The sequence below is a fragment of the Mastomys coucha genome, unplaced genomic scaffold (assembly GCF_008632895.1).
Source record: "Mastomys coucha isolate ucsf_1 unplaced genomic scaffold, UCSF_Mcou_1 pScaffold1, whole genome shotgun sequence".
Taxonomy (NCBI): Eukaryota; Metazoa; Chordata; class Mammalia; order Rodentia; family Muridae; genus Mastomys; species Mastomys coucha.
In genome coordinates, this window is record NW_022196891.1 from 61,799,091 (window position 1) to 61,825,397 (window position 26,307).

General features: G+C 41.3%; 1 protein-coding gene across 4 annotated transcripts in view; it reads left to right on the forward strand.

The window, feature by feature from the left end:
* Nme7 (NME/NM23 family member 7) overlaps positions 1-26,307 on the forward strand; it is a 155,899-nt gene that overhangs the window by 67,385 nt on the left and 62,207 nt on the right. For all 4 annotated transcript variants that reach the window (XM_031387737.1, XM_031387748.1, XM_031387764.1 and 1 more), the window contains 2 exons: positions 19,963-20,027; positions 22,219-22,287. In XM_031387737.1, coding sequence (XP_031243597.1) covers positions 19,963-20,027; positions 22,219-22,287 — 134 coding nt within the window. The remainder of the gene's footprint in view (positions 1-19,962; positions 20,028-22,218; positions 22,288-26,307) is intronic.

Genomic DNA, 26,307 nt, shown 5'->3' on the forward strand with positions numbered 1-26,307 from the left:
CTCGCTCAGGTTGGCCCCGCTTGCTCCGGTAGGCCACGCTTGCTCCAGTAGACCCTGCTCACTCCAGCCCAAAGATTTATTTATTATTATACATAAGCACACTGCAGCTGTCTTCAGACGCACCAGAAGAGGGCAGGGCGTCAGATATCATTGCGGGTAGTTGTGATCCACCATGTGGTTGCTGGGATTTGAACTCAGGCCCTTTAGAAGAGCAGTCAGTGCTCTTACCTGCTGAGCCATCTCACCAGCTCAGCTGTGCGTCTTTAGCATGTTTTATAAACATGAAGTCTTCCCGTCACTTCCCATGTCATTTGGGGCCTGGGCTTTCCAGAGGCTTGTCAGCCAGTAAGCATGTTCTTTACATTTTCTACTCCTTACTCATAAGAACCTATTGTAATTATACATCAGAATTTGTGCATTTTCATCATTTCTTAATAAACTAAATAATAAAATGTCATATGTGGCAGATCCCCGGATCCCTCCTCCATAGGCCTGACCCAGCTTCTCGTTGGAAGAGGGGAGGGAGGAAGCAGGGTGCAGAACAGAGCACAGTGTGGGAGGGAGGGAGGTCTGTGTTCCTCACTGTGTGGTTACACAGGCACTAGTGCATAGGGCTAGGAGAAGACTGGGAACCAGCGCCAGGCAGTGCTCAGATAAACCTGTCTGCTGCGAGGTCTTTGAGGTCGGTGTCCTTTAGTCCATGTCATGTGCACCTTAGTTATCATTAGCTCTAAAATGGTTGAAGATATCCCCTTCTAATAGATGATCTACCCTCTAATCGATGATCAACCTCTATTCGATGATCAACCCTCTAATAGATGATCAACCCTCTAATAGATGATCAACCCTCTAATCGATGATCTGCCCTCTAATCGATGATCAACCCTCTAATCGATGATCAACCCTCTAATCGATGATCAACCCTCTAATCAATGATCAACCCTCTAATCGATGATCAACCCTCTAATAGACTAGCATGGGAAACTAGTGAGGGAGATGGCGCTCTGTCATTGGAGACCTGTACAACTCTTGGCATTAATCCTCTTCTAGAAGGTTCTTCATATTCCTAGAACTGAACTGTTGAATAGCTGACTAGTCGAGCACATGTGTCAGATGGCTTTCTATCAATGTCTGAATGTCGAGCCTAGAATCTTAAGACAAAGTAAAAAGTGAGAGAAGGGAGTTATTGAAATTTCTTTTACAAATGTTTACCAGACCAAAAATAATTTGAGTATCCTGGGGATATAGCTCAGTCAGTAAAGTGTTTGTATGCACTTTACTGAGGGCCCAAGTTGGGGTCCCTAACACCCACATTAAAAACAAAAGCAACAACAACAACAACAACAAAAATTCAGTGTAGCAGAGCATTCATCTCTAACCCCTATATCAGGGTGAGGGACAGCCAGAGACAGGCGAATTCTCCAAGTTTGCTATCTAGTCTTTGTTTGTTTGTTTGTTTGTTTTTGGTTTTGGTTTTTGTTTTTTTGTTTTTTGTTTTTTCGAGACAGGGTTTCTCTGAGTAGCCCTGGCTGTCCTGGAACTCACTTTGTAGACCAGGCTGGCCTCGAACTCAGAAATCCACCTGCCTCTCTGCCTCCCAAGTGCTGGGATTAAAGGCGTGCGCCACCACTGCCCGGCTGCTGTCTAGTCTTAGCCAATTAGTAAGCTCCAGATTCAGAGAGAGACCCTGTCTCAAAAAGTAAGATAGAAGGGCTAAAGAGATGGCTCAGTGGTTAGGGGCACTTGTATTTATACAGGCTCTGGGTTTGAATCCCAGCACTCACATAGTGGCTCACAACTGTCTGCAACTCCAGTTCTAAGGGATCCAGTGACCTCTTCTGCCCTCCACAGACACCAGGCATGTATGTGGTACACAGATGTGTGGACGTGCAATCAAAATACTCAAACATAAAATAAAATAATTAACCTTACAATAAACTAAGTACAAAATATAAGGTGGAAGAGGAAGACACCCAGTGCCAGCCTCTGGCCTCCACATGCATGTGCACCAAACATTCGTGCACTCACATAGACATGCACACAGAAACATGTATGCATTCACATGTACATGCACATACAAACACGTATACATTTGCATAGACATGCACCTGTAAACATTTGTGCCTTCATATACACGCACACACAAACACTCATGCATTCACATATACATACACACACAACACACACCACAAATGTTAAAAAATCTTCTAAATTAAATATATAAAATACTTATTAAAAGTTTGTATAATAAAGGATAGTTAAACAAAAATTGTAGGGCTGGAGAGATGGCTCAGTGGTTAAGAGCACTGACTGCTCTTCTGAAGGTCCTGAGTTCAAATGCCTGCAACCACATGGTGGCTCACAACCATCTGTAATGAGATCTGATGCCCCTTTTCTGGGGTGTCTGAAGACAGCTACAGTGTACTTACATATAATAAATAAATAATTTAAAAAAATATTGTAGATGACATTATATCTAGTATTTATAAGTAGAAAGCTATTAAGTTTCAATTACAGTGTGACTTGAGAACCTGTCTTGACAATCCCTGATGTTGTTATAGTTCAGTCTCCTTATTTCCGTAAAGCTGAATTTTCTCCCAGTCTCACTAAGAGACATGTGTAGCCACAAGTGATACTTTGTTGTTCTTTACATTAAATAGCTGCTGTGCGGGAGAGCAAGTGCCTTAGAGAGAGTACTTGGGCAGAACAGAATGGTTTGGATACCAGCCTGCTGTGAAATGATCATAAATCTGAAGTATTACAGAGAAGCTTCTCTGTTAAGGAGTAACTGAGAACTGCCTGCAGTACTTCGCTCACCATCCTGTGGTAGTTACTGACCCACGGTGGGCAATACAACTAGTGCTCTTCCCTTATGTATCAAATTTCACAAGGCCTGCCTGCCTCTGAATAAGAGACATTCCTGGGGGAAATGCTGGTGTTGCCCACCGTCAAGTTTTCAGTTTAGTTATTCTCAAACTGAGTATTCATTCAATATGCGTATCCCAGCCCTGCTCTAGAGCTACTGAGCAAGCTCAGAAGGTGCTAACCTGACTGAGAAAAGTCAAAGGTTAAGTAAGGCCTGTCAATAGGCATGGTCCACAGACTCAAGTGGTTGTAGAGCTCAGCAAAGTTTGATGAGCACTGTCTGTCAGTCAGCAGTGGCACGGTCATCCTACGCCAGCTCTGAGATGCTTCTTTTATGTTTGCTTGGTTTTTTTTTTTTTTTAAATTGATTTTTTTGTGAATGTCACATCTTACATTCCAGTCCCATCTCCCGGCCCCTTCCTATCCACTCTTCACTCTTGCAACCCCTCCAAAAGAAAATAAAAACAAAACAACAACAATGACAAAATCAAAGCATAGAAAACTTCTCATCGTGGAAGCTGTAGCATGTCCCCGCAGGATTCCCCTCTGTCCGCACATCTTTACTTGCGATGTTCATCGCAATGAGTCGTTGGTCTGGTTCGGGGCCTCTGGCTTCTGCCATACCATTAGTACTGGGTCTGAGACTCCTCCCAGTTATACGGTAGTGGTCCTCCTGCGTCCTGGAAAGTCTTCTGCTCTGGAACTATGGGACCCACCCTTTCATACCCTCCAACAGTTCACGGGTGGTGTAGATTTAGGGGTGGACCAACTCAGAGCCCTGGATCTGGGCCTGGAGGTATATTAGAGAGCTGAGGAAGCTCTCCAGCACTGCCCCAGCTAACATACCCAATGCTGCCTCTGACAGGGGTAAGGTCAGCTCTCCTGCTCTTTGTGAGTGACCAGAGCCAGTTTCACTCTGCCGCCCAGCTGAGGCACAGGAGCCACTCTCGCAGTTGATACACTTGTGGCCCTTAATGCATGGTGATCCTTGATTGACTTAGGGTTTTACTGCTGTGAGGAAATACCATGACTGTGGCAACTCTTCTAAAGGAAAACATTTCGTTGGAGCTCGCTTTACAGTGCAGAGATTTCGTCTGTTACCGTCACGGCAGGGAAGTATGGTGGCACGAATACAGAGAGTTAGTCAAGAGTTCTACATCTAGATCCGCAGGCAGCAGGAAGAGACAGTGAGCCACTAGGCCTGGCTTCAGCTTTTGAAACCTCAAAGCCCAAGCCCCAGTGACACACTTCCTCCAGCAAGGCCACACCTCCAATAATGCTCCTCCCTGAGTCAGTAGGGATCATTTTCCTTGAGTCACTGATATTCAGAGGTTTGTGCGGTTCCTCCCATATTGACTCTTGGACTTGACCGTGACTTTCTTTAGCACATATGTTCCTAAGGCATGCTGCAGTCACAGGCTTGCCGAGCTCATGAGCATTGGACTCTGTCTTGGAGTGCTCCAGTTAGAAACCATGACTAAGAAGGGCTAATGAAAATCCTCTGGAGTCTTGCCCTTAAGACAAGCTGTAGCTTTCAGAAGCTTCAATCTAATTCCACGATTTGCTGGCAAGCCCCCAAAATGCAGACCCTAAGCTGCTCATCCCAGACAGGGACAATGTATAAAGAAAGCCCCGCCCCCAGTGCCTGGAGCTGACTTCCTTCACTGAGAACGACTCTCAGCCTGAGGTCCAGGGCTAGACCAGTCTCTGGAGCCAAGTGCCTATTGTAGGCTCACTGATGGAGAGGTGAAGAACACGGGGAAGCTCCAGGAGGATGCTTGGCATCTGCACCACAGCCCTCCACGATGATTAACGCTCAGGACTTTGTATAGTCCTCAGTGCTGTGACTGAATCCGTCCCGTTAGGGCACTTGGGAGCAACCCCCTGCCTCAATGCCACTTCAGGGGCTACAAATTGGGAGATTGAGAAGGGTGGGGCAGTCAGTCCAGCACAGGGGCTGAAAAGCTAACTGTGACCAGCAGAGGCCGCTGTTAAACAAGTAGGAAAGTGAAGGTCTTTGGGGATGTCAGTCACCCAGTGCAGCACAGAGCTGCAGAAAACGCAGGAAAACGATGCGTTTTCCTTCCTGGTCTTTTCATTGTACTTTTATGGACATTTTATATGATCATATTTTATACCGTCTTCTATGCATCTTTTTTAGTCATCTCCATAATCTCCATGCACTTGTCTAATTTTGTTTTTTCTTTATTGGGCAATCTTCTGTCTACCTTTTTTTTTTTTGTCTCCTTATCGTTTCTTCCTTTCTACCTTTAGTAGTATCTTGACTGTATCTTTCCGAATTTTAAAAAAGCTTGTTTGGCCGGGCGGTGGTGGCGCATGCCTTTAATCCCAGCACTTGGAGGCAGAGGCAGGTGGATTTCTGAGTTCGAGGACAGGCTGGTCTTCATGAAATCTTTTTATTTTCCTCTCCTCCAATCCCTTGCTCTTTGCTCTTGCCTTCTTAACATTCTTCTCCATTCCTTTTCTTTAGTCCGTCCTTTCTTCTTGTTCTTTCCTTTCTCCTTGCCCCTGCATTTACCTTAACTGTCAATTAAAAATAATAATGAATAGGTGGTGAAGCATAAAGGAATGATCCTTCCAAAGCCAAGCTTTTCGCCCTCTGAAGGGGGAAGGGCTAACTATTGGAGAGACCTGTAACAAGAGCTCCCGCTTGTGATGTAACAAGAGCTCCGCTTGTGATGTTGCTGTTGGTCTCTCCCAAACTATTAAACTTCACATGACTGCTATAGGATGCACCATACGTTTATTTTTGTTTAGAACTCATATATGGAAATTAAGTAAAGCATAAAATGAATGGCATATATATATGGGTTGAACATTTTAGAAGAACATGGGAGAAATGGACACAGCAATGAATGCCTTTATTAAGAGCTGAAATTCTGCAGTAGGGGAAAATTTACTTTCCTGATCTACAACTTTATTTTCATTTCATGTGTTTCATCATTTCCAAATTAAAGAATAAAGAGTAGGAGAAATTAAGACAAAACTAATTGCACATTTATTTCTCAAGAGTCTGAGATTACAGGCCTGCACCATCCTGTCCTACAAGAGCATGATTTCCTGTTAAGTTTCCAGGTCATGCTCACACTACTTAATGTTAGCACCATACTTTGAGGAGGCCCAGCAGCAAAGCTGTCCCATTATCAACATGCTGGGACCTAGAGGGAAAATGGTCTGCACCAGTGAATGTAATACACACTGCACAGGCAAGACCAAGAATTTGATTATAGTACACGCTACACAGGTGAGGGCAAGAGTTATTTATTCATTCTGTAGCCAAGGATGCATCTATTTTGAAGCTTTTATATGAATGGCAATATAGCCTTCCTGAAGCTGGATATGACAGAGCCATTTGAAACCAACAGAGGAAACAATGTTCTTGAAATATTATTTCTAACTTTGCAGGTCTCCTCAGCTGTGACTTTGGGTAACTAAAATAAAACTGTGTAGTCCTTTAAAAATATAAGCAAAGCCAGGTGTCCTTGAGAGACTTTTTAAATATGTTAATGAAAAGGTGACAAACAGCAGAACTAATTTTAGGTCAGGGAAAATATTTATTTTGGCCATATTTGGACAAATGTTTACATGGCTTAGAGTTAGCTCTTATGTCTTTTTGTGGTGTTTGGCTCTGAAAAAAACAAATTTCTGTCAGTGTTTTTTCACATACATAGCATCTTTGTGATTGCACTCATGGAAATCTAAAAGCTCGGAGTCATCCTCAAGGGGCAATCATTCTTATTCCTGTCCCTAATGAGTTCACCTCTCAGATCAGGAAGAACCTCTCCTGTAGGAAGCCAGAAGTCCCTGTGGTGCAGAACCTAGCTTTGTCAGTTTCTGGCTTTCCCTAGTCCTCTACTTTGTCTTCTATTCTTTTCAGTCTTAAACCTGTTATCTTCTTGCAACCTGGCTAGCTGCTCCTTACCTCCTTTGCTATGTTAAACCTATCCTGCCTTCCCAGTAAGGAACAGTGTTTGATTGCTCTTCCCTGGGAGTCCTAGTTTCTGTCCATCTGTTCTGTCCATGCTTAGTTGGTATGGAGCCTGCCTTTACTGTTTTCTACTCCCTCAGTTACAGTTGGATCAGTTTAATGTGTAGGCACTACATCTGGGTAAGTCTGTGAAGCTCTTATTGGTTATTCCTTCCATTGCCTTGCAGTGAGTTCTCAGTAATCTTTATTAGGCAGTCGGTAAGGAAAATGTTCATTTGAGATCTATATGTGTGCTAAAGTGGAGGGTCACTAATGACATTGGTTAAATCAGATCTGTTTTGTAAGCCTACTTGCTTAACAATGAGGTTGAATTTTATGATCGGGTGGTCAGTATGATCAATATGAGGCCCTAAGTGCCTTTCTTAGTTCTTCATTTAATAGCTAAACTGGATCTAAACTATTGTATGTTACTAAATTAATGCAATTATACTAATTTTTTTGCTTATTTTTGGAATAGTAGCATAAGCCACAAGTCATCTGTATCTTGGATCCTAAGTGGTCTCTCAATACTCATATGTTATTGACATACTTCATGGTAACCTTGGAAAGTGAGGTCTGGTGAGGGTGTGTCCCTGAGGTGGATGAGGGGACAGAGCCCTTCTTCTCTCTTGCTTCCTGGCCATGAGGTAAATGCTTTGTTCTGTCAGGCCTATCCACTGTGGTAGGTAGTCTAATCACAGGCCTAAAAGCAACATATCATTGAATAAAATATGCCAAAATGTGAGCCAACACAGAGTTTTTGTAAGTTGACTTCTCAGCTGTTGAGTGGTAAGGGAAGCTGTCTGAGACACAGCTAGACCAATCTGTGGACTTCCAAAACATTTTCCCAGTGAAAATTCCCACTGAAGTAGATTGCTTTATAACTTCTCTATAGAGAAGACAAATATTTCCACATAGTTTTATACACAGGGTTATTTGTTATGTATGTTTGCTTGGATTAGCATTAAATTTCTTCTGTTGAATATAGCAATTCTTGTGGTTTCTTCTGTGCTTTATTGCAAATAAATCTAAATGCTCATAATCTTCACCTTTATTTGGTTTATGCTAATCACATTTTAAAAATACACTATTTTTTAGTGATCATGTTTTTTATATCACTAGATATAAATTTTAAAGGCAATAAAATTTCTTTAATGTGGTTTAAATTAATATCAGTATTTAGCATACTATCTACATACCCATTTTGTTAGTTTAAATACTCTTGGCTGTATCAAGATTAAATGTTTCTTAACAAATCCTATATTAATAAAATATAAATTTTTTTGTGGAAACTTTTCACTATTTTCTCATCTCTCTCTCTTTTTTTTCTTTTTTGAGACAGGGTTTCTCTTTACAGCTCTGGCTGTCCTAGAACTCACTCTGTAGACCAGGCTGGCCTGGCCTCAAATTTAGAAATCCTCCTGCCTCTGCCTCCCAAGTGCTGGGATTAAAGGTGTGTACCATCACTGCCCGGCATTTTCCCATCTCTTAAAGTTTCTTTTATAAAGATTCTATGTGTATCTGTATCTTGATGACCTAATCACTCTCAAAGGGTATGTCTTCTAATCCTATACTTGATTATAGGCAAAGGCAAAGAATGTATGCTCCCTCATTTGATAATACATCCCATTAGCTTAGGGTCTCAACATAGGACATTCAGTCCGTAGGACTACTGTGAGTGTTGTATGAAGGGGTATGTGACCAATACATACAACATATGTGAGAGGAGAAGGGCCACATCCGTGTAGATGTCCCAGTGTACACGTGTTGTGAGAAGTAACTCCAGAGCCATTTTCCTCACGTCCCAGCTTGGGTGCTGCCGAGCTGGCTCAGGTCAGCTCCCCTCTGTTGAACTGCTTTTGCCTGAAGTGTGGGGCTCTGTGGTCAGTGTTTTTATTGTTCCACTGATGTGCATGCATGCAGCTGTCCTGCCGACACTCACCATTCGGTGACAGTTTTGAGTAGAGTGAGTCTTCCCACTTGACACAGTGTCATTCTGTGTCCCAGGTCGGCCTTGAACTTCTCCTGAAGCCCGGGCTGGCCTTGCTTGGCCTTGCAGTTCCTCTTCTCTCACTTTGGTCTCGCAGATGCTGGGGTTTAGGTGTGTGCCACGATGCCTGGCTCCATTCCATTCCTTCCTGAAGCTGTTTCAGCTACTCTCATTTTTGTTATATTTCCATGTAGTTTTAGAATAGTCGTATCTTAATTTGTATAAAATTTTTACTAGGATTTTGATAGAGATTATGCTAAACTTGTCAACTTAAAGAGAAATGTAACTTGCTAATGGGCATCTTGAATCCTATCATCTTGTTGAAACCAGTTATTACTTCTGTGACTTAGTTGTAGATTAGGATTTCTAATATGGGAATCTTGGTTAGAGTTTTTCCTTTCTGATCCAAATGCCTCCAACTTCCTTCTTGCTTCAGTACATTGTCTTAAACTCTGACAACACATCAAAATGAACGAGTTTTCCACCTTCCTTTTTTCTGAGTTTATATTCTGAAGGGTATTGCACATTTTTTTAAAGTTCTTTTCTGCATCATCGATATGACCATGTGTTCTTTTTCATAGGTTACTAGCATTGCTACATCCATTGACTTTTAAATAATGGATAAGGCCTGTGTACCTGAAATAAGTCCTACTTGATATGTAACTATTCTCATATGTTGATGAATTTTTTTGCTTTTGTTCTCTGAGATGGGGTTTCTTTGTGTTACAGAGTCCTGGCTATCCTAGAGTCACTTTGTAGACCAGGCTGACCTCAAACTTACAGAGGTCCATCTACCTCTTGCTTCCCCAGTGCTAGGAATATATCTCTGTTGATGGGTAACTTTATTTCTTGTACTATCCTGTATAATAATAATAGTACCAGTTTCAAATGAAATAATAATTATGCTTATTTAGTTTATATTATACTTTTTTCATACACCATTATATTTTTGTTTTAATTTATATGTACTTACATGACCTTTAAAATGTGATTTCAAGGTATGAGTAACAGTTGTAAAAATATACTTCTTTTTACCTTTTTCTTGTTTTATTATATAATTTTCTTCTTTTATTTCTAATAATTGCCTAGTAGCTACCTATAATACATATCCTATTTATCTTTATAATAATTTCTAGGGATACAATTTATGTTTTATTTTTTAGGCATACATACAAAATAATAGTTATGGTATTTTCATACATACATTTTTATTTTATTTCATTCATATTCAAAGTTCAGGAGGGCTAATAGGATCCTATGATCTCCTCTCCCATCCATGATTAGCAGTTGACAGATCCAGTCTTTCTTGCCCAGGACAGACAGCCACAGAAGGAATGATAGGCTCATTTGACTTAGATAGTATTTATAAGCATATTCTAGCTCTTGTATTTTTCTGACCCCTTTTCCATGATTTCTCTGAATCTAGAGCAGGTCTTATAAATATTTGGTTTAAGTTTAATCAGTCAACTGTCCCTGATTCTCAGCACCTTGAGCAGCCTAGTTTCTGTATCCACCACCATACATTGTAAGGAGAAGCTTCCCTGATTAATGCTGACAGTAGTGTTTCCCTCTGCGTAAGAATGTGGAAAGGCCTCCTATGCTCATGGATCAGCAAGATTAACATAATAAAATGACCATCTTACCAAAAGCCATCTACAGATTCAATGCAGTCTCCATCAAAAATCCAGCACAATTCTTCACAGGACTTGAAAGGACAATTCTCAACTTCATGAGGAAAACCAACAAATCCAGGATAGTAAAAACTAATTCTGAACAAAAAAGAACTCCTAGGGGCTCCACCCTTCCAGACTTCCAGTTGTACTCCAGAGTGGTGGTAACAAAAACACCATGATGTTTGGCATAAAAATAGACACATCCATTGGAATCAAATGGAAGATACAGACATGAATCCATATACCCACGGACACCCGGTTTGTGAGTAAAGAACTCAGAAATACACACTGGAAAAAGATAGCATCTTCAAAATGTGCTAGTCAGACTGGGTGTCTGCATTTAGAAGACTGCAGATAGATCTGCACTTTTCACCAAACTCAACTCCAGGTGGACCTCAACATGAAACCAGGTACACTGAGCCTGATAGAAGAAGAACTGGAGAATATCCTTGAACTCACTGGCATACGAGAAGGTTTCCTGAACAGAACACAGGCCCTAAGATCAACAATTAATAAATGGGACCTCATGAAACTGAAGAGCTTCTGTAAGGCAAAGGACACCATCATTTGGACAAAGCAATAACCTACATAATGGGAAAAGATTTTTTTACCAACTCTATACCTAATAGAGGTCTAAGACCCAAAATAGATAAAGAACTCAAGAAACTGGATATCAAAAAGCCAAAAATAATCCAATTTTAAAATGAGATACAGATCTAAACAGAATTTTCTATAGAGGAAACTCAAATTGCTGAGAAACACACAAAGAAATGTTCAACATCCTTAGCCATCAGGTAAATGCAAATCAAAACTACTTTGAGATTTCATCTTATACCTATCTGAATGGTTACAATCAATAACATAAGTGATAGCTCATGCTGGCGAGGATATAGAATAAGGGGAACACTCCTCCATTGATGGTGGAAGTACAAACTTGTACAGCCACTATGGAAATCAATACGGATGTTTCTTAGAACACTGGGGCACTATCTACATTAAGATCCAGCCATACCATTCTTGTACATATACCAAAGGATGCTCCATCCTACCACAAGGACACTGGCTCAACTACTTCACTGCTGCTCTATTCATAATAGCCAGAAACTGGAAACAACCTAGTCCCTGGACAACAGAGTAGATAGAGGAACTGTGGTACATTTGGACATAAGGTGTTACTCAGCTGTTAAAAAAAGATGGCATCATAAAATTTGCAAGCAATTGGATGGAACTAGAAGAAAGCATCCTGAGTGAGATAACCCAGACCAAGAAAGATAAACACAGTATATATTCACTTTTATGTGGATATTAACCATTAAGTAAATAAAAGCTAACTTATAATCTGTAGACCCAGAGAGGTTAGTTATAGAGGAAGGGACTAGGGAGGGTACATGGATCTCCCTGGGAGGGTCAGATAGAATAAATTTTATGTGCGGACTGGAGGTGGATTGGAATGCAAGTGAGGAGGAGGAGGGGCAAGAGGGTTGAGCAAAAGAATGCAGACAGTTAGAACTGAGGAGCATTTGAGGGATATAAGAAAAGCTAGTGAGGTAGTAACTCCCTAAAATATATTAAAGCAATCCTAGTGAGATCTCCTAATAATGGGAGTGACAGACTTCCAACTGACACTCTTGTCACCAGGGGAGTCTTCCTGTGCCAGGAATGGGTTGGCCAAGGGGCTCCCATGGAAATCTCTAAATAACAACTTGGCTGTTGCCAAGACAATGGGCTGCTCTAGGCATACTGAGTATGGGGTCCCATTGCCAAGTACAATACCCACACAACTGATTTAATATGTAGATGCCAAGCTGGAGCCTATATGGAGTCTTCTCCCCTATATTCTAGGGCCTTTAATATGGGAAGGCACTCTGCAAGCTTTTAAAAGGAAAAGATAAACAACACTCCAGCTACAAACTCTTTGACCTGCAATCTGTCCTGCCTGCAAGTAATGCTACAGCAATGGTGGCATAGAACTTGTAGGAGTAACCAACCAACATTTGACTTGACTTAATGCCTACTCCACAAGATGGAACCCATACCTGACACTGAGTAACCAAGAAATGGCTCCTATTGATATTCTTCCATAATCATAGATCAGAGCCTTATTCAGTCATCATCAGTGAAGCTTCTCCTACAGCAGGTGGGAATAGATTCGGAGACACACAGCCAGAGAGAGAAAGAGACATCGACAGAGAGACAGACAGACCTGGGAGTGCTCAACCTTAAATGGAATGCCTCCATCAAATCCCTCCCCTCAGAGCTCAAGGATCCTTGGGGAAGAGAAAGCAAAAAGATCTTAAGAGCCAGAGGGAGGGAGGACACCAAGAGACCATGGCCCTCTGAATCAACTGAACAAGGTGCATGTGAACTCACAGAGACCAAAGCAGCAAGGACTGAGCTATAAAGGGCCTGGACTAATTCTTCTGCACATATATATCATAGCTTTCATTGTAGCATTTTTATGGGACTCCTGAGTGTGGGAACGAGTGGGTCTCTGATCTTTGTGCCTGCTCTTAGGGCTTTTTTCCTTCTGTGGGATTGCCTTGTTCAGCCTTGATGTGATGGTTTTTGTCTTATATATTTTATGATGTTTGGTAATCTCCTAGCAGCCTGTCCTTTTCTAATGAGAGACAGAAAAGGAGTGGGTCTGGAGCAGAGAGGAGGTGGGTAGGGACGGAGAGGAGTAGAGGGAGGGGAAACTATGGTCAGTATAGTGTATGAGAAAATAATTTTTCAATGAAACTTTTTTCAAAAAAATTAATGGATGTTTTGAAGGCATTTTGATGCCATGTTGATTTAGCCAAATAACTATAGTAAATCCCTCCACTATGTCCCTGTCATATCTTCAACCATGGATTTTTTTGGACTGGGTTTACAGACAAGTACCAGCCAAGAAGTAAATGCAGATTGGGCCTTGACTCCAATCTAGTGGGAAGTTTGTTACCACCCTCCGCAGTTGTGCTGTGTTGCACTAGGGTGCACTTGTGGTCTGGGTTGAGATTTTAGTTAGGGCTCGCACCTTGGTAAGGCTACTGATGCCTTTTCTCATAGGCTTCATAACATTTACCATTTTGAAAGCTAGCTAGCAGGAGAAGTTTGCAGCTCAGTTTCAGCTTTATTACTTTGTATCTTACAACCTATATATGCAGTCTCTTCAGAAAAAGGGTCTTATCTAGTTCTGTTGGGTATCCAAGAGGAATGGGCAAGTACTTATATCATTTTGGGGGACCTCTGGGACCTCCCTAGTCAGCAATCCATAAGGACATATCTGGCACTGAGACTTTTGTTTAATAAAAACTGTGGCTTCTGGAACAGCCCGTGTTTCAAATCCCGCAAGTCCCCTGGAGTTCTCTCTTCAGTATTTGAATGAACCTTAAACAATATGTCAGGACCTCATTGTACCTGAATTGTACCGTAACAAGCTGGGAGCTGGGCTGCCTTATCCGACTACTCTTCGGCTACCTTAGACCCTACAACCCAATGTAAGCATCTTACCTTCCAGTTTAATTCCTACCAAAATATTTACCATTCCTTTTATGTTGATTCTACTTGATTTTAAATTGCCTATTTTTACCATGTGATCCTATTTCCTTTATTTGAAGCAAGCCCATTTGTATTTAAAGGATTCGGTTTACTACTTCTGGAAAAATAACTATTTGAACTTGAAGGTAGCAGAGGATTTTGTTCTCATCATATGGCTTCCCCTTGTAATCATTTCACTACTTTGTTCAGAGAGATCTCACTTGGCTGCGCATGCGTTTGGGGGTGGGGCGTCCACTGCCCTCCATACTCAGCCAGCATCAGAATGTCACAGGTTTATTCTTGGCTTCCGGCTTCAGCACGTTCAGCTCAGGTTGCAGCACTTTACTTCCTATATAAGCAGGTAGCTTGAGGAAGGCCCTGCTGATGTGAGAGAAGAAAGCCAAGCTGGGTCCCTGTCTCAGTTTTACAAGACTACGAGAAAAGGGGCTGTGCTGGATTAGGGAAGACTAAACAGCGACTTAGTAATGATGTTACCTTTGCTCGAGCTTTGCTTCTTTTGACTCTCAGCTTCATCCTTCTAGATACATTTTCCAGTACTTTCTAGAAACGAGAGCTGCCAACTATAGGGGGGTTGTTCGGTGTGAACACAGTGGAAAGTGTGTTTTCTCCAATTCCATCCCTAAAATAATCCTAGGGAAGAACTCTGTAGTTTAAGCTAATTATGGTTCCTAGCTAGATTTCTATGGCCTGGGAATCAAAGAGCTATGGCTGGCTTTGCTTAGATCTGGGCTGCCCCTCTTGACCTCTCCATGGAGTTTGTAGTTAGTGGGTCCTATAGGAACCTGACAGTTCCCTTGCTGGTCAAATTGGCTAGGAAATCACTTTAAAAGGAAATTGGGAATAGTCACAGGAAAGAGCAAGATTAAATAAATAAATAAATAAAAGTCTGCTATTGTATGAGTTGTTGTGAGAAAGATATGTGAAAAGAAGCTTTTAACCAAACCAGGTGAGAAACACGATGCTGAAGGAATGGCTTGACAGTCAGACATTTAAGAGGTGACATTCATGGAGTTGTAAGCAAGCTATTTTAAAATGCAGCCGCTGTGCAAGCGCTAGCACTCGGCTTTGTTTGACCCGTTTGTCCTTTGCTTCCTGGGACACCATTTTATTTGATTTGATTGCTGCATGCATGTGCTTCATTTACATAGTTACTGCCATTTGTTCAGTCATCTGGACATTTTGTATCGAGGATTGGGGAGAGGACACATGGTTACTGACTCTTTGTGTTCTAAGCTGTTAAACACAAAACGACTTTCTTAAATGCTTCTGTGACCTATCACCACACATAAGCAAGTGGTCATAAAAAGGCGGCATCCATGGATATTGAGCAGGTGTGGGAGTAGTAATTCCATATGACCTAAACTAGTGGAGAATTTTCATATAGGATTCAGACCTGAGTGTGACCGTCCTTGACATTAGTGATTACCATAGCACCCTACTTGCTTTTCTGTAGGTAGAAATCCTGTTCAAATGATCCATCCCACAAGGAAATATAGCTTCCTAGAATTCTGGGTCGATGGGACAGGTTTATAATAGATACAGACTTTAGATTTATCTTTATATTGGCTAGTGCAATCACTAGTACCTCACACCTCCATCAAAATACAAAGTTACAATGTGTAACATTTGTGTGGCATGACATTCCTTTGTTATGTTTACTTGTGCCTTTAAATGTGTTGACATTTGCACAAGGCGGAAGCATGGTGAATGAGTGTGGTAGAGCTTTGAGTAGATCACGTGAAATGCCAAATTATACTGTCACGTTCTTGTGTGGAGAAAAGCCCCTCACGTAAGGGCTATCAAGAGTACTGTGGGTCATCTGAACACTCTGAGAAGTGGGAAGTTCGGAGGAACAACTTTTGTTCCAGAGTTCAGGTGTCCAGGGAAACTCATATCCTGTACAGCTATTCAAACTCTGAGTTCTGCTGAGGTCAACTACATGCATTTTCTTTTTTTTGTCATTAAATAACACTTTTATATTGGAGTGATGTCCTTCCTTGCCTGCCTAAGACACCTTCTGATTGTTTAAAATAAAAAGCCTAGGGCCTTTGGCTAAGGAGAGTAGGAAGTCAGGACCTCCAGGCAGAGAGAGGAACTCTGGGAAGGAGTGAGGTGCAGAGGATTTGGAGGATTCTCTGCTGAGATGCGGAAGTCAGATGTATGGAACTGAGTAGAGATAATAAGCTAGTTGGGAACAAACTGGCTTATGGTCTAGCATTAATTCATAAATAAGTAAGCCCTCATATCATTATTCGGGAACTGAGGTGGGCATAGAAAAGGCTAATGGTTCCACTTGACAAACTATTGCTTTTATACCTAATTTTGAAAAGAATTTTCTTCACAATTACATAAGCATATAATTTTTATTTGTTAAATTATCATGTGTGTGAATGTTTTACATGTATGTATGTCTGTATACTGTATGTGTGCCTGGTGCCCTCAGAGGCTAGAATTAGGCTTTGGGTCCCCTGGGACTGGCAGTGCAGATGGTTGTGAACCACCATGTAGGTTCTAGGAACTAAAACTGGGTCCTCAGGAATAGCAGCCAGTCCTCTTAGCCACCTAGCCACCTCTCCATGCTCTAAATCTAAGCATGGATATCATTTTAAAGAGAGCAGCTAGCAAGTTATTTACAGAGGTAAAAGCCAAGTGAAGACAAAACGAAAACAGAGATCTCAGAGAACAGCCGCCACCTACCTGAGCTGATTAGCTTCTTAAGTACCGTGTGCTGGTGAGGAGAGTGCCCTGGTGAGGGGAGTGCCCTCAGTTTGTGTGCTGTGTCCAAACAAACTGTGTCAGCATTTGAAAGACCTCCGTAGTGCAGCAAACTGGTACTTCCTGGATGATCACTGTGTGATACAAGCCATACATGGACAAAGTATATGGTAGGCCAGTGTGTTTAATATCGTGGCAAAAATCAAAGACTTACCATGTGATACTTTGCAGTGACCTTGTAAGAAACTATCACTTGTCATGTAGAGACATTTGTCTTGAATTGTTATTAAAATGCTCCACCATTGTCCAACTAAATATGCATAGCCAAAACATCATAGATTGAAAGCTAAAGTATATATAAGAGCGCAGCTGCCCTCCATTAACTTTAACGTTCAAGAGGCTTTAAAAATATATAAAGCAGTAGCTCTCTTATCACTAATCACTAGTGGTAGTCACTAACCTCTTAGTATTTATTACTAATATTCACTTCTTCCTCAAAAATATTATTTTCTGTTAACACAGAGTATTTGTTATATTTAAATTAATAACTGTTTTTAAAATTTCTGTTTTAATTTATAATAAATACTGTTAGGTAGAATCTATATAAATAACAGTTCTTTAGAATTCTTTAGATCTTAAAAATTTCTAAGAATTAAAGGATCCATAATGACAAAAAGTTTGAAAACTGAAATGAGCACTGCCTTTTTTTTCCCCAAACTTCTGAGAAACCCATGTTCTCACTTTGTGGTTGATATCAGTAGGCTTTTACTTGTGAATACTTTGAAAAATAAGTTCACCTCTGGCTTGCTTTCAGCCCCCGTCCCACGTCAATTAAAATAGCACTGCTGGGTTGCCATTCAGATAGTAAATAAAAGTGCACATTAAGGCATCATCCTTGCTTGGTGACTGGGCTTTCTAAGAACATATCCTGATGGTTTAGAATATGGTGTGTGTGTATGTGTGTGCACAAACATGTAAGAGACAGAAAGAGGGAGATGGGGTTATAGTTTACCTGACAAGTCCAAGTTATCTTCTAGGCAACATACAGGGATTGCTGTCCCAACTTAGAGCAGTGAAGATGGCTACACTGGGTCTGCATAAGAATGGACCCCTCAGCACAGAGGCTAGAGGAGAGGCTGGGAGACCCTTCCCCTCACTGGTAGAGTCACAGTGCCGGTCAGGGTGTAATCATTGCTTTCAGTTGTGTCTCTACCCCCTCCTCGCCCCCAGGCTCGGAGAGACTGTTCCAATCTAATGGTCGCACAGATGGTAATGGTTAAATGGGTCACAACTCAAAACCAGAGTTGTGATTCTGGGCAAGGGAATAGTGGGGGTAGCAATGGTGATAGGAATGGGAGGGAGAAAAGAGAGGGTAGGCAGGAGAGAATAACCAGAATACATTAAATAATGCATAAATTGTCAAGTAACAAAATTAATCTATAAGATGTTTATATCACAAAGTTTTATACGAAGCAAAACTATCTCAAAATTATTGCCATACTCTTAAGAGTCAACAGAACCTTTCCTTATTAAAAAACAAAAAACAAAAAAACTCCACCCATTTGTGAAGGAATTTGTGCCCGAATTCTTCATGTTGACATGGAGGACTTTGCTGCTTAGTTTTGGTCAACGTGACAAATGTCTGGGAAGAGGGACTCTCAGCTGAGGGCCTGCCTCCATAATAGCCTATAGGCAAGGCTGTGTGGCAAGCTCTTGATTGTTGGTTGATGCAAGAGGGTCCAGCTCACTGTGGGCAGTGCCACCTCTGGGCAGGTGGTCCTGGGTTGTGTTAGAAGGCAAGCTGACCCAGGGAATAGTGGCATAGGCCCGCGTTTAATCCCAGCACTGAGGAAGGGAAGCAGGCTGGCAGAGCTCTATGAGCTGAGGCCATTCTGGTCTACATAGCAAGTTCTAAACCAACAAAATCTACATAGTGAGACCCTGTCTCAAAAAGACAAGAGAAGAAGAGAAAGAGGAGAAGGGGGAGAAGAAGGAAGGAAGGAAGGAAGGAAGGAAGGAAGGAAGGAAGGAAGGAAGGAAGGAAGGGGAGAAGGAAGGAGAGGAAAGAATGGAAGGAAGCTAGCTAGCTAAACAAGCCAATGATCAGGTGTCCTCCATGGTCTCCGTTTTACTTCCTGCTTCAGCCCCTGCCTTGAGTTTTGTACCCTGCCTTCCCTTCGAGTTGGAGTGAAAGTTGTAAGCTGAGATAAACCCTTTTTGCCCCAAACTTCTTTTGGTCATGGTGTATGTCTTAGTTATTAATAAATTGCTGTGAAGAAATACCACAACTAAAGCAACTTATAAAGAAAGCATTTACTTAGGGGTTGATTAAAGTTGCAAAGGGTTAGTCCATTTCCATTATTGAGGGAAAGGTGGTGACAAACAGGCAGACATGGTACCGTAGGGAGTAGTAGCTGAAAGATTAGCTCTAATCCTCAAGCCAGGGGCAGAGAGAGACTGGACCTAGTGTGGGCTTTTGAAACTTCAGAGTCTATGCTAAGCAACACACCTCCTCCTGCAAGGCCACACACTTCTTAACCCTTCCTAAACAGTCCACCAACAAGGAACCAAACATTCACGTACACTTGCCTCTGAGGGCCATTTTTATCCAAACCACCACAGTGTATATATCACAGTGGGGAAAGAATTAAACTAGCTCCACAGACCTTCAACTGGGGTGTAACCTCTCTTTTTTCTTGGTGTTCTTCTTTTCTGAGTTGCTCATACTTTTCTCTTCAGCCCGTCGTTTTTCTTCAGGATTTAAGAATGATATATATCTTAATTCCCCCCTGAAGCCTCTGCCTACCTTTTCTATGCTTTTATGTTTTCCTCTTAAATTAACCAGCATCTTGTCACTTCATTTGGTAATGTTATTTTTAAAAATTATTTGATTTCCATGTTATTTACATCAGTAGATTCATGGGGCTTTAAAGGCAGATACTCCCTTAAATGCTTTTCACATTGTTCTCGGGACCCTCGTTGACATTCCTGGAGCCTTTACAGAAAGTAGTCAGATGGCCAAGGGTGGTGCTCAGTTCCGTGGTTTACTGGCTTCTCTTCTGCAGAGACGCTGCGTTTTCCTTATTTGGAGTAGAAACAAAGGTCATTGTTGTTGAAAACTTGTATTGCTTAGAAAACCTAAAACAGTTCAAATATTTTGTATTTTGAACCAATTTGTTCTTCATTTTTAGGAATGCTGGGAAAGATTTTAATAGCTATTCGAGATGCATGCTTTGGAATATCAGCAATACAGATGGTAAGTGCTTTGCAATGAGCCATATTGTATGGGAGAATTGTTTTTTAATAACCCTTAAAATGTGTGTAAGTGAATGTTAACTGCGCCCTTGAGATTTGGATTTATTAAAATTAAAGAGATGCACATTCAATAACCTGGCTGGATGTGGTAGCATAGGCCTTTAATCGCGGCACTCTGGAAGGAGAGGTAGGTATGCATTTGAGGCCAGCCCGATGTACGTGGTGAGTTCCAGGCCAGTCAAAACCAACAGCAGCAACAAAACAAACTAAACAGCAACAACAACAACAAAAAAATTGAACTCAACAACTTTATAATGAAACACAAATATGTAATGGTGCTGAAATACTAATATCCAAATAATAAGCCTCAAAGTTTCTTCATTCCTTAGAACTTCGGCTGAAAAGTAGGGAGCAAAGACTATTTCATTTTAGTCTTACCATTGACAAACAGGCAAAGTGAGGCTCATCAATGAGGGTTCTGTGTTCTGAGTTTCTTAGCAAATAGTGGAGGAAGAATTGAGTTCTCATTCCTTTGCCACTCTCAGCCTGGGCCTGGTTTCTAAACTGTCCCTCAAGTGCTAGTGTACATAATCACCCCGTGGCCCTTAAGCCTCACCCCCATTACTGGTTTAGAATTGCCTTCTCAGACATTCTAGAGAGTCCTTCACTGAAGTCGTAACACATACTTCTGTAACTGCACTCACTGGTGCATTTGTGAGGGCATCATAGTATACTGGTGGATGCAATTGTAGGTCTTTAGAGTCAGCCATGGTATCGTCAAAGGTCAGTAGTTTCCTAAGCAAGTGACAATAGTTAGGCAGCCTTAGTCTCAGCTTTTCAGGCCATGAGAATGTTACTTGCCACTGTGGGTTTTATTAAGTTATATATTTCTTTTTAGATTTATTTATTATTATAAATAAGTACACTGTAGCTGTCTTCAGACACTCCAGAAGAGGGTGTCAGATCTCGTTACAGATGGTTGTGAGCCACCATGTGGTTGCTGGGATTTGAACTCAGGACCTTCAGAAGAGCAGTCGGTGCTCTTACACATTGAGCCATCTCTCCAGCCCCAATTATTAAGTTATATTTTATGTCACATTTTGATTTACTAGTGGTAAAGGTTGAATGAATGTCGCATAAAGCATCTAAGTCAAACCAAATTCCCTCCCTGTACTAGTAACACTCACATGGTGGTCTGTCTTTATGGCATGAGTTGTTGACTGTAGACTGACATTTCTTAGTGACTCCAGTCCTGGCAATTCCAGAGAAGCAGAGGAGGAGTGTGGTTAAGACACTGGCTCAGACCCCTTTTCTTTAAATTAATGTTTTAGTTTGTGAGACTTGTTAAAGATACAAAATTTCATTCCTAACTGAATGTAAAACCAACCTTGATAAAGAGTTAGTAGATCATGTTGTGTTTTATACGAACACTATCTATTCGCACTGCTGTGTTAGTAAGAAGTCCACTTGATGTGTTCAAATGTGTTGTTACAAACCAGTTTTAGCAATTTTTTCAAATTCTTCAGTGGGCAGTCATATGACTTTGCTTTCTATTCTGTCTACAAGATCTACCAGTACAGGACCTGAAATTAGTAACTGTTTTATTGTATGTCTAATCTACCAAAAAACAGCATTATATTGCTCATGCCTGTTTTGTTGAATCAAGAATAGGGTTTCACTTCTACAGTTGTAGAGTATTGGATGAGAGCGTGGTAATGGGGGCGAATTCTGGGAGGGGGATAGAAGGCCAATTTCGGGAGGTCTCCTGGTGCCTCTGAGTCTTAGCAGTAACGTGCCTAAATCTGAGCTTCTCATATGAGGTGGCACATGTATGAAACCTAGTCATGCCTCACACATTAAGTACTCAATAAACTTCAATAAATAGATAATAAGATTATCATTGATCAGTTGGTCTTTAATAACATATTCTTCTAAAAAGAAGGACTCACATTTTGAAGTTAAAAGAATGAGACAGGTATGATAGCAACTAACTTTAATTTCAGCCCTTGCAAGGCTGAGGTAGAACAGCCACAAGTTCAAGGCCAGCCTGGCCTTTTTAGCGTCTATGAGAGCAGTATGAGGAAAAAACACCTCATAGCAAAAAGTCGAAGTGTGTGTATGGGAATGGTAAATGCCCAGTGCTGAGGGAGCTCACTTTATCAGCTTACAGTTTTGTTTTGTTCTTACCATAGTTCAATTTGGATCGGGCTAATGTTGAAGAATTCTATGAAGTCTATAAAGGTGTAGTGTCTGAGTATAACGTAAGTATGAACATAAATGTAAATAATGGGACTAAATGCAATGTGTATGTTTCAAATCTTGGGAATCTTATAATGTATAGTTATTCAAAGTATTATAAAGGATGATTTATAAACCACAGATCTGATGAAGGATTACTAGCATAAACAGCATAATCAAAAAAGAAAAAACAAAAATACAGTCTAAAAATATATTTCTTAAAAGAGTAAGTGTGATTGGCCAACAGCTGAATAACAGATGCTCGACATGGGCTGAAGAGAAGGCTCAATGGTGAAGAGGGCTTGTGCTGTCTCAGAGGACCCAAGTTCAGCTCCCGGGACCCTTGGGTATTTACTCTTTCAAAGCTTTCATTAGCTTATGTACAGATGAGAATGATGACTATCAGAAGATTGTTATGAGAATTAATTGAAACAAATCATGTAAAGTAGTCTCTTGTCTCTTCATTGAGTGTGCTGTGTAAATATTAGCTGCTATTGCTGTTGGGTTTTATTACTGTTTAGTTCAATAATTCTTTGATAGATGATTTTTGTTGATAATTTATACTTATACTCAAACTTACTTCAAATTTATTGTCTTAAAAATTTTCTCCTTAACTAATGTCTTAGTTAGGGTTTTACTGCTGTGAACAGACACCATGATCAAGGCAACTCTTATAAGGACAATGTTTAATTGGGGCTGGCTTACAGGTTCAGAGGTTCAGTCCATTATCACCAAGGCAGGAGCATGGCAGTGTCCAGGCAGGCATGGTGCAGGAGGAGCTGAGAGTTCTACATCTTCATCTGAAGGCTGCTAGCAGAATACTGACTCCCAGACAGCTAGGATGAGGGTCTTAAAGCCCACACCCACAGTGACACACATGCTCCAACAAGGCCACACCTACTCCAACAGGGCCACACCTTCTAATAGTGCCACTCCTTGGGCTGAGCATATACAAACCATAACAACTAAAAATTGGGAGGGCCAAAACATTTTGAGTCGATTTTTATTTTTTTTAATTATTTTTTTAAAAATTTTGCTGATTATCTCTGTTATCTACTTACTGCCAGAGATAACCTTTGCAACTTGAATTTTTTTCGATTTATTTATTTTTATTATTTTATTTTATGTGTATGAGTACACTGCAGCCCTACAGATGGCTGTGAGCCATCATGTGGCTGTTGGGAATTGAACTCAGGATGGCCCCGCTAGCTCCAGCATAGTATACTGTAGCTGTCTTCAGACACACCAGAAGAGGGCGTCAGATCTCATTCTGGGTGGTTGTGAGCCATCATGTGGTTGCTGGGATCCGACCTCAGGACCTTCCGAAGAGCGGTCAGTGCTCTTACCCGCTGAGCCATCTCGCCAGCCCTCGAGTCAATGTTTTAAAGAAACACATGTGTTCAGTGGCACTGTTTGCTCCCTACCTGTCCTTCCTTCCACTTCGCCCGTTTGGAGTGATCAGGAGATCGGCTGCTGTAAATGTTGTCTGCTGCCGACAGTGACATAAAGTGAGAGGCACAGACAAAGTAGAAAGGGAAGAAAGAATGAAGAGAGGGAGATAATTTATTTCTCTCCTTTTCAAAATATGTGTTTGAGATCTCTTCTGACTGAGAACTTGGCATTTTATGTATAGGCACTATTTTAATAGCATGAAATAGAATATCAAATTCAACAGAATTACGCACAAAATAGCAGAGTCACTTTGGGGTAAATTTAAGGATGCTAATGAGCAGGGTTGTCTGTCACATTTCTTAATAAAGCAGTCTCCTCTTCTGCCATTTCCGTCAGGTCAGATGACAGCACTCGGGTTAATGTGTAAATGTGCCCTATCATAAGTTGCTTTAGTTTGGTCTTGTGTGTTACCAACCCACTGAAGTCAGGACAAGGGCTGGCATGGCCAGGCATGGCCTGGCACGGCCTGGCACAGCCTGGTGCTACCACTTGCCCACATGGTGTTCTTCCTCAAAGTCGTATTTATCTTCACCTTGCCTATAGTGCTTTTCAGTGTTGACAGGATAGTGAAAAGATGCACTGAATGGCTCAGACACTGAGAAATGCTCTTGTCTGGCCCTATTCTTCACTACTCCATCTCACATTGAGTGAAAATCCTAACAACTTTCCCCTGATTCTCAGTGTCATTTTGTCATGAATCTTATCTCTATGTGTGTGTGATGCATTCTACAATGCACCACTAAGGTTTTTCTTTGAATGATCTTTTTTCTGTTTTTTATTATATTTTTTATTTCTTTCCTTGGACTCTCACATGTGCATGCAGTGTATTTTGATTATATTTTCCCCTTTCTTTCCTTAACTCTTTCCAGGTTTCACCACCACCACAAGCTCCCACCCTCTCCCAATTTGGTTTCCCAAACTCAAAACATACAAACAAACAAACAAACAAACCACCCACCCCTGCTCTGTACATGGTAGCCCATTCCTTCAGTCCCAGCACTCTGAGCAGAGGACAGGAGACCTGCATAGTAAGTGTGAGGCCAGCATAGGCCACATAGTGAGACTTCGACTCATAAATTAAACAAGTAAGTAAATAAGCAAGTAAATAGCCAGCTGAAGCCAGCTGAAGCCAGCTGAAGCCAGCTGGTGCTGCCTGTGTGCTAATGAGTGGGAGGCCATTCGCTCTAACACAGTTGACCCACCTGGGGCCATCCACTCAAAGAAAACTAATGTTTTCCTTTGGATAATTATCTTTTTTCTGTTTTGACTATATTTATATTAATTTTTTTTGAATTTCACACAAGCATGCAGTATATTTTGATTATGTTCTCCCATCTATTGCCTTTAACTCTTTCTGGATGCCCCACGCCCATGCCCTAAGCTCTCTCTACTCTCCCAGTAACCTCTTCATTTAGACATGAGGGCTTATGAAGCCATTGAATAATTATCTCTAAGACAGCTAAAAGAGAAAGAAGTACTTTCTATTTGCCTACATTTACTGTTGTTTTGTGTGGATTTATATATTTTTGTCTGTCCCCCCCCCCAGAACACTGTTTATTTTTGAGAATTTCATACATATGTACAATGTGTTTTGACTACATCTTATTGACAGGGATTTGTATACTGGCTCTCACAGCTCTTTTCTCTGTGTGCGTGTGCGTGTGCGTGTGCGTGTGTGTGTGTGTGTTTGACTATGGTGTGATTTGGGTCCATGCCTTACATTGGCCGGCCTCGTTGATGCGGCCACATGACTTTGCTCACCTGTCTTTAATTTTTTTCCTCACCCTTTAAGATTTCCTTTGCCTCTTGCTGGTTGTACTGTTCTGTTTGATACTTTTCTCCTTTTATTTTTCCTCCTAGTCCTTTGTTGGATTTAGAAGTTTATGGATAGAAACTTGGTGTACTTTTTTTCAAATTATTTCCTAAAATACTTTATCAACATTTCTTCCAAGACACCACGTTAAATGGTGGACACTGTACCACGAGGCCTTTGTTTTTCTCAGCTGTGGCTTTCCTTGCTGGTGCTGAAGCAGTTTCAAGTGCCTGCAGGGCTGTGCCCTCCTCACCCATCCAAAGCTCTGCTTAGTTTAGTGTCTTTGGTTTCATTTCTAGATCTGAGTCTTCTGTTCTTCATTTTTTTTCCTCAGAATGTCCGTATTTCTCCTATAAATGAGCATGCAGGCTCACCTATGACAGCTGTATTAGCAATCATTACATTGCTCCTGCCTGCTGGATCCTTGTCTCCTTGCTGACGTTGCTTCTGCTGGTGGCTTGTATTCTCCTCCTCCTCAGGCCTGGAAGTGAGACATGGATTGTTCCCTGTAAAGAGTGCTGGGCTTTGGTCTAGCTTTCAGTTTGGTAACTTTGGTTCAGCTTGACTCTGGGGAGGCTTGCTTTCAAGCTTTGTAAGGTGGGCAGATGCCACCTCATTACACAGGGCTGACTTAGGACAGCTATGGAGTAGAGCCCTTCTGAGGCCTCTACCTGATGTAGAGCCTGGTTGTTGTGTGAGGGCTTTCCGAGCTCTGGATGACAGAAGCATGGGCTCTTCTGGGTCATCTCAAAGCAGTGGTGCCTCGTGCTAATTTACC